The sequence below is a fragment of the Cupressus sempervirens genome, chromosome 10, assembly GCF_028749045.1.
Source record: "Cupressus sempervirens isolate cs-2001-9-10 chromosome 10, ASM2874904v1, whole genome shotgun sequence".
Taxonomy (NCBI): Eukaryota; Viridiplantae; Streptophyta; class Pinopsida; order Cupressales; family Cupressaceae; genus Cupressus; species Cupressus sempervirens.
The window spans coordinates 633,281,576-633,290,437 of record NC_143127.1 but is presented as its reverse complement, the minus strand read 5'-3'; the positions used below and the strand labels follow the sequence as shown (position 1 = coordinate 633,290,437).

Here is an 8,862-nt window from a genome sequence, read left to right as displayed (position 1 = left end):
TTGGTTAAAGGGAGCTTGATTAAAGGACTTGAGGCACAAGCGAATGTGTCGCCCAGTAGGGGATTTAATACAAAAGACTTGCTAGAGTTAACCCTCAATGGAATTTGCATGTGTAGTAATTAATGTGACCTCATTTTAGTACAAACAGTAGTATTTAATTTGACCATATTATACACATCTTCAATACCAATATGTGTGTGTGTGTGTGTATGTATGTGCACACACACACACACACACATAAATATATATGTATGTATGTGTATGTATATATAGGCATGTATATAAATATATATGTATGTATGTATATGTATGTATGTATGTATGTGTATGTATGTATATAAGTATGTGTGTGCACATATATATAGGAAGAGATCCTATTGTCGCTCACCTTTTCAATCAAACTTCGTAGGTGACTGAGGGCTTAAATCAAAGGTTTAGGCACAAGAGATCCTACTCTAGCTCACCTTTTCAATCAAACATCTCCCAAGCTCTCTCTAGAAATCTTAGAGTACAAAGTAGGCAATCAATCAAACATCTCCCAAGCTCTCTCTAGAAATCTTAGAGTACAAAGTAGGCAATCAATAAGTGTATCTGATATGACAAGAGAGCAAGCTAAGTGTATCTGATATGACAAGAGAGCAAGCAAAGACCAAGAAGTTCCCCTATATATATAATTTATAAAATAAAAGAAAATCCTCTAAAACAATTACCAATCCTAAAACTACAATTTTTTAAAACGATAAAATTTAACATTCTTTACACAGCCATCGAGTTTGGGGTTAAGGTTATGCTTTTGTATGTGGCAATCTAACTTCTTGTTCGTTATTTCCCTGAACAGTCGATTTGACGTGAAAACGTGGTTTGGCTACTTTCATTACTCTATATTTATTATGACGGGTAATACGTATCATTGCTGTTTCCCGTCGATGTGGGACTAACTGAAGTTTATCGAAGATCAAAATACGTATCTGAAACGACAAGGAATGACACTATAAAGGACTGTAGTGATCGAGAAGAGAGCTGGGAATGACACTATACATGTTTACATTGGATCTGTATCTAACGGAATTTGAGGAAGTAATCATGTTGTAAGCAAAAGTTTGTGTAGAGAAGAGCAACCACAGTTGCAAATATCACACAGGAAAGTTTTCTCAAAAATTGTAATTTAGAATGGCTTGGATTGATTCTTTTGATGAGAACTTCTCTTTGTTTCATGCCACAGTACTTCAAGAACACCAATCTGAGTTGAATTACAGTTATGGCGGTTCTCTTGATGCGAATCAAGCATTTCCTGGCATTGAGGAGAGTCTCGATGATCTTTTGGGATCTCCTCTAGACTACCCACCATCCCAAATAAGCTCCATGAGAACAAATATGAATAATGCCAAATGCTCTGCATCAACGGTTGAAGCTAATTATGGTGAATTCACTGTGTCCAAATGGCTTGAAATGAATGGGGTCAAGTGTGAATTGGATCAATTCAATGAAAAGAAGTGTGCGGAGGGTTGGAATGATAGAATGCCAATTGAGTTTGGTAAAGTTGGTGTTGGAGGTGAGAGTAATTGTAATGATTTACATGTTCCTGATAACAAATTGAAGAAAACTGCTAACGGCTTGCCTGCTAAGAATCTCATGGCAGAGAGGGGGAGAAGGAAGAAGCTCAATGATCGCCTTTATATGCTTCGCTCAATGGTGCCTAATATCTCCAAGGTGGGTGTTTTTTACTACGTTAATAAAAAAAGATACAATTCCTCTGTTGCACAAGTTCATCAATGACTGCTCTAATTTGTTCTGCCTCTTGGTTATGCTGTTCCAGGTTGGGGCTTGACCAATTTCCATGGTTTTCTCTTTTTAACTTAGTCCACAGAAAAATAAAAACATTCAGTATCTTTGAAATCTTTGAAAAGCAGAACACCACCTTAGATTCATTTTGGGGGTGTTTATCTGTTAGATGGGCACTTTGAATTCTGAATAATACTATAAGACTTTCACAATGCGTGCTTCCTGTATTTGATTGAGTATGAGAGTGCAATGTGAAATATGAGACTTTTCACATAAATTTTTTGAATTACAGTGCATGATTCATCCCAAAATGAAAGTGAATCCTGTCTGTTCGTGAACTTCATCAGGAAAGTAATATATTTTCTTCCTGTCCTACTCTTGGCAGGTTCTCTAAGTGCTCCATGCTGAAGTATCAGTTTGGGGAAGAGTGGTATTCCTGTTAGTGAGGCCCTCTTCAAAATAAATATAACAATTGTAACCAGGACTGATCTGGTTGGGATTCGAAAGTTTAACAAGTAAAAATTTCTCATGAAGAATTTGATTCCAATATCCTACAAGATTTCTGGCTAAACATACGAAGTTTGTGTTGCCATAAATGATCCTGCAGCCTTTCTTAACTTTACACAGATGTTTCACTTATATAGTCTTCACAGTTTTGAACAGTGTCAAATATTCTCATAGTAGAGGGGATCACTGGTCCTTTTGAGTTGTGCTGAAGGCAGTTTCCTTTTCAAATTATGGAATAAGTTATTAATGATGGATAGACTTAGTGTGTATTCTACTAGATTCCCTTGGTTGACTAATCTGAACTCTAATTTGATACTTGACATCAATTAGGTATCAAGCTAAAAACACTAATATTCTGATACCAAGTTAAAAACACTAATTGTTCTGATACCAAGTTGGAAAATCAAGCAAAGAGGAGAAACCAGAGGAAGAGAAACCCAAATTTGTGCTCTGCTGAGTACAGGTCCTGGATGATTAATTTATAAGAAAATACATCATAAATGTGTAGTATAGTAGTATACTGTAACAAGAAGCTAGCTGCATTATTAATGGTGGACAGGTAAAATAGTAAGCACACGAATAATGCGAATGATTGAAGACAACTAAAGTGGCTAGATTAGTTGTAGGTGGCTGTAAAGTACTTAATCAGCTTTGTCTGCTGACACTAGTAGCCAGCAGATAAGTAATTTATATCCTACTGTGCATTTAGGTTTGGTAATCTGAAAAGGTATTTGGATGTCAGATAAGATTGTTTATAATTCAAATGTGTTACTTTTCCGATTAAGATTTCAGACAGCTCTAAGAAATCCCTCGTCACAGTCCTGTTGCTAACATCGAAGATCACATTTAATGATGTATCATGAATGCATATGATATAAAATTTCAATTACAAATTTAAGATAGTTAAATTAAAAAACAGATGATTAAGTGACCCAGAAACAATCTTATCTAATTTATTTGAACAGTGGAAAACTCGTGTGAAATGATCTATCATCACTTTCTCATTGTATGACCGATGACTGATTATAATCCAAAATCTTAATTGAAAAATTAAGATAGTTGAGCTCAGAAACAAATATGATTGAAATTTCAATTAAGATAGTAGAGCTCAGAAACAAATATGATTGAATGTGATTCAAAACGTCAATTGAAAAACAAAAATAATTGAATCTAGAAACAAACTTATTTAATCTATTTGAATTGTGGAATGATCTTTCATCATTCTTTCTTTTCTTTTTGATGATCGATAACTGAGTATGGTCCAAAACCTCAATGTTAAAAGTATGATTGTTGAATTCATAAACAAATGATTGAATGTGACCCAACATATCAATTGAAAAACAAACATAGTTGAATCCACCGACAATCTTATTTAATCTATTTGAAATGTGGAAAACTCATGACAGATGATCTATCATCACTCTTTTCTTTCTGATAATGGATGATTGAATATGATCCAGAATCTTAACTGAAAAATCAAAATAATTAAATATAATCCAACACGTCAAATGAAAAATAAAGTATTTTAATCCATAAACAGTCCTCCTCTAATTCATTTGAAAACTCATGCCAGCTCATGACAACTAAATAGATTTATTAAAGGCTTGGCTAAAATTTATAGACTAGTAATTGTAGTCAATGTGGCAGCTAGCATTTACTTTTTTATGCTGGGTACTTTTGCTTATGCAGGTGGACAGGGTCTCAATTTTGGGAGATGCTGTTGTGTACATGAAGAAGCTTCTGCAGAGTATCGGTTCCTCAGATTTTCAGTTCTCAAGTCCTTTCTCTCTTTGTCGAGATAAGGGAGATTACAATGTCTCAACGCCTAACGCAGATAGGCAAGAAGCACAGATAAGCCTATCATTGTACCTCCTAGCTTATTGTTTCATTCATGTCTACATGAGAGCAAAAAGTGGGTGGAAAATTTGTTAAACAAATCATGTACGATTAGTCTAATCAGAACTTAAAATCATGCAAAATTAGTAGATGACAGCAAAACTTAACCAAAAAAGAAGTGCATCTACCATGAAGATGCTGAATGGTATACAGCTGTTAATGACCTAATGCTCTACCAAGCTTTATAAATCGGCAGTTCAGTTACTCCGTGGGAATTGGGAATTTCATATGGAAAAATATATGCACTTGATTAGAGTTATTGTACAATGTATTGGTGGCAGTGATGAAGCACCTGATAAAGAGGGGGCTTCTCTCCTATCATTCAAGGCCGATTCCATGTCATATCAGAGTGAGAGAAGATCCTTCCTTATCTTGAATGCTATAGCACTTCAGTCCCTTCATCAGACCATATAGAAGCTGAGAACAGATGTCAAGAAGATCACAATTTTTTATCATTAGTAGTAGGCTCAATACTGATAAAAGTTTGATTGAAGTGTGCATTTTTTCTTTGTGATATGTAATTTTTTGCAATTCTAATGTTATTGTCCAGAGTTTCTAATAATAATTGCATTAGTTTATTTCTTCAACGTTTCACATCAAACTACATGATCTATTATCAGGAAGAACAGAGCAAGACAAGAGAACAGATCAGATAGATTGTTAGTAGATCAGGCTAGATTAAAAAGAAAAGATGAGAGTATACGAATAACCCTCTTCCTATCATATTGGTTTTCATACCCTCTCACCCTCTCCCATTTTATCTAGTCCATTCTGCTACAATCTATTTATTATATTCTATTATTTTGCTCTCTTCTTCCTTATGATGGATCGCATAGTTTGATCCGAAATGTCAAGGAAATAAATCACACCTTCTGGTTTAAATTATGTATGCTTTTTTGCCCAACATTTGTAATCCCACTCAATAATTCATCATCAAAAAGGAAAATGTGCAATAGAGTTGTCAAAATAACCAACTACTGTGCATAATTTCATCATAAGATGCTACTAATTCATTTGTTTTCAAGATTCCTTGATTACAAGATTTACTGATTCTCGGTGTTTTTCTTTTATTGATCAAGGGTTCCTTTAGGAAACACTTGCACAAGGGTTAATGATAGATGTAATGTATCTGCAGGTGGAAGTGCGGACAACAAAAGACAGGGAGGTGAACATTCACATGTCCTGTTCGAGAAGGCAAGGTTTGCTTCTATCCACAATCAGGGCTCTAGATGAACTTGGTCTTGATGTCAAGCAAGCTGCTATAAGCTGCTTAAATGGCTTCAAACTTGATTGTTTACAAGCAGAGGTACTAAATAATTACATTGACTACATTCTTCTGTCTTATGATCAGTGCCCTTATAAATACCAAATAACCAACATTCTAATTGGTACTTGGCATTTTGTGGCAGCAACCTATGGGCCGAGACATTGCACCTGAGGACATTAAAGCACTTCTATAACATATTTCAAGCCATCAAACTACATTATGACAAACAGTCAATTCCCACTCTACAAGAGCTTGCCATCTTTCAAACCAAACCCATTCGATAGCTTTTAATGACAGCAATTTCTTAATATAGGTAATTCGAATATATAGTGATGAATACTTGCAATAAATGCTAGAGTCAATAGGGCCGTATTCAATGGTCTGCCTACAAGGTTCTTACATTGGAGATTTGTGTTCAAATCTTCAAAGTAACATCTTTGTTGCTTTTATATTGACTTGAATTGATTATGTAATTTATAGAAGCTCTAAGTTAGAATGTATTCAATGAAGAGAAGGTTCCTCTTATAATCAAGAGGTACAGCTTCTAGCTTCTAAGTTGAATATATTGAATGAGAAGAAGGTCCCTCTTATAACCAACTTGTATAGCTTTTAGCTTCTACATTGAATAGATTGAATAAGAAGAAAGTCCGTCTTACAACCTTCATCTTATGGCCCTAAAAAATGCTAGAGATGCTTATGGGCCTACGAATGTACAACCTAAGGTTCACCCTCAAGTTTCTCAGAAAAAGAAGCATGGTGAGAATTATAGTTTTTCTATGTTTAACTTGAATTTCACTTCCATTCAAATGCAAAATTTAGTGATACAAATACCTAATGATGAGTTTTGTGATCATTTCAGTGCCACTCCCGTGAATCCTATTTGTAAATGGTATTACTGTGTTCCATGTCTCTACTAGCAAGCATAATTATTAACAATTGCCAGAGCTTATCGAGCTGTATTGATCATGAGATCAAAGAAAGGGAAAATTTGACAGGATTTCTGTATGTACACGCTATCTTAATAATTGTTATCCTTGATTGTGTTTGTCTTGTTTTGGGGACATGCATATCTTTTTTCTCTACCAGTTGCTTTCATTTTTATCAAATTACGGCTGTAATTTTTTATTTGCAGAAAGATATCAGCAAATACTATTATTAATTATCAAGTATTTAATAAAAACATGGGGTCTGAACTGTTGAAATGTATAAGGAATTTACTCGAATATGAAAGAACAAATATCATAGCAGCATTTGTCCTGTCTTGAAAAGATAAAATACTAGTGTGGAGGCAATTCCCCTCAACACTCCGTGAATTCCTTGCAGAGCACAAAGAAACTGAAAATAATGATGAAACCACTTTTTTTTATTTAATTAAGGATTAGGCAAATAGTACATTTAGAGACGAGTTTAACAAATTATTCTCATTAATTAATGCTTCTATTCAAGTTTGTAAAAAATTATTTAAATCTGATACGATCAAATTTCTTCTCTAAGATACCACTCAGCTAAATCAGTAGAAGCCCGTGATTCTGCTATGCCAAGAGCTTCTGAAAATTATAAATAATAGTATTTATTAGATACTTAATAATTAATAATAGTATTCAGTATTCCCCCACTCCTTCTCCAACTAATATAATTTTATCAAATTACGGCTGTAATTTTTTATTTGCAGAAAGATATCAGCAAATACTATTATTAATTATCAAGTATCTAATAAAAACATGGGAGCTTAGAGATTTCTTTCAGTATTCCCTCACTCCTCCAACTAGAGTCTGGGGCTGTCAGGACCTTGGATAAGCATTTTCTCCACTCTACTCAATGATTATTCTCTCATGGAATGTGAGGGGGTTGAATAGCCTCCCCAAACAAAAAGCTATTCATGAGCCGGTGGTTGAGCATTCTTCGGATATCCTTTGTATCCAAGAGACCAAGCTTTTAGTGGATTCCGTGTTTAGATGTGCTCCTAACATTTGGTTTCTAGGCCAATGTTAGTGCATTGGTGCTTTGGGGAGCTCTGGTGGTCTTGCCATTTGCTGGGATCCAAGGAAAGTTACGCCACTTTACTGGGTATCTTGCCTCTTAGCTCTCTCAATGGTTGCTTCCTCTCTAGAAACTGGAGAGATGATTCTTGTTACTAATGTGTATGCTCCTATTGATCTCCCTGGCAAGATTACGCTCTGGGATCCTATTAGGCATGTTAGAAGCTATCATCCTTTCTTGCCTTGGATTGTGGCTAGAGACTTCAACTCTGTTCTCAGTTTGGAGGAGAAGAGGGGTGGCTGGCCCGCATGGGTCCTTCTATTGAGCTTCTTCGACAAAATATTGATCTTTTACATCTCTTTGATGTCAAATCTCTCAATGGGCTCTTCACTTGGAACAATCGAAGGGTTGGTAATGATGCTTTCTCAGAATGCTTGGAAAAGTTCCTTGTTTCTTGCTTTTGGAATTCTGGCTCTCTTTCGTTGTTTTCTGAAATTCTTGATTGGAGAGGTTTTGACCACTGGCCTATTAAGCTCACAGCTAGTTATGTTGTTGTCCCCAAGAAGCCTCCCTTTAAGTTTTAGCTAATGTGGCTTTGAGACTCTTCTCTTCATGACTTAATGGCTACTGGTGGAGATAGGGAGGCCCTGCCTATGGCACTGCTATGTTCTCCTTCTCTAAAAAACTTCAATATGTTAAAAGGAAGTTGAAGCATTGGAACAGGAATTGTTTTGGTAATCTCCATATTATGAAAAAGAGGGCTTAGGATCGTCTTGATGTTATTACCAAGCAAATTCGGGAACTAGGTTTTTCAAAAGCTCTTGGCATAGTAAAATCTTGAGCTTCTACTGATTTAGCTGAGTGGGATCTTAGAGAAGAAATTTATTGGAAACAGAAGGCTCGAGTTGACTGGCTTCAAGAAGGGGACAAGAACATTGCATTTTTCCATAAATTTGTGCAAGCTCGACATAACAGGAGTTACATTTCTTCTCTTGTTACTTCTGATGGGACGCGTCTGATCTCCTCTCAAGATGTTTCTAGGGAAGCTATTTAGTTTTACTCTACTCTCTTTTCAAATGATTTACCTCCAGCAGAGATTGAGGAGAATACTATCTTTTCACGTATTCCCTCTGTTGTGATCAAGGAGATGAATGATTCTCTTATGAGGCCAACTAGTATGTCTGACTTGGAGGGGGTGGTCTTCAACTTGCGGAAGGTCAAAGTTCCAGGGCCTGATGGCTTCCCTATTGAATTCTTTTAGGAATTTTGGGATATTATCAATCATGACCTTTTGGATGTGGTTCAGGAGTCTTATTCCAACAAAGAAATGCTTCAGGCCTTGAATGCTACTTTCTTAGTCCTTATTCCAAAGAAGGAAGAGGCTAATCAGCTAGACTTTTTTAGGCCCATTGCTCTTTGTAATGTGGTCT

The 8,862-nt window shown here is 35.7% G+C and overlaps 1 protein-coding gene across 2 annotated transcripts; it reads left to right on the top strand.

The window, feature by feature from the left end:
* The first annotated feature begins 1,079 nt into the window (after positions 1 to 1,079).
* LOC149535431 (transcription factor SCREAM2-like) lies at positions 1,080 to 6,316 on the top strand. 2 transcript variants are annotated; one of them, XM_089805186.1, is made up of 3 exons: positions 1,080 to 1,710; positions 5,321 to 5,384; positions 5,595 to 6,316. In XM_089805186.1, exons 1-3 carry the CDS (start codon positions 1,171 to 1,173, stop codon positions 5,621 to 5,623), a joined length of 633 nt encoding a protein of 210 aa, XP_089661312.1. In that variant the 5' UTR covers positions 1,080 to 1,170; the 3' UTR covers positions 5,624 to 6,316. The 2 variants fall into 2 exon arrangements, with proteins under 2 accessions (XP_089661312.1, XP_089661311.1); XM_089805185.1 differs by having other exon boundaries at positions 5,321 to 5,491; positions 5,595 to 6,287.
* The last annotated feature ends 2,546 nt before the right edge of the window (positions 6,317 to 8,862 follow it).

Excerpts from the sequence above, each read along its gene's own strand:
- LOC149535431 (XM_089805185.1), top strand. The coding sequence starts at position 1,171 with ATGGCTTGGATTGATTCTTTTGATGAGAACTTCTCTTTGTTTCATGCC. Across the intron at positions 1,711-5,320 it reads TGGTGCCTAATATCTCCAAG|GTGGAAGTGCGGACAACAAA; the intron begins GTGGGTGTTTTT and ends ATGTATCTGCAG. Across the intron at positions 5,492-5,594 it reads TTGATTGTTTACAAGCAGAG|CAACCTATGGGCCGAGACAT; the intron begins GTACTAAATAAT and ends ATTTTGTGGCAG.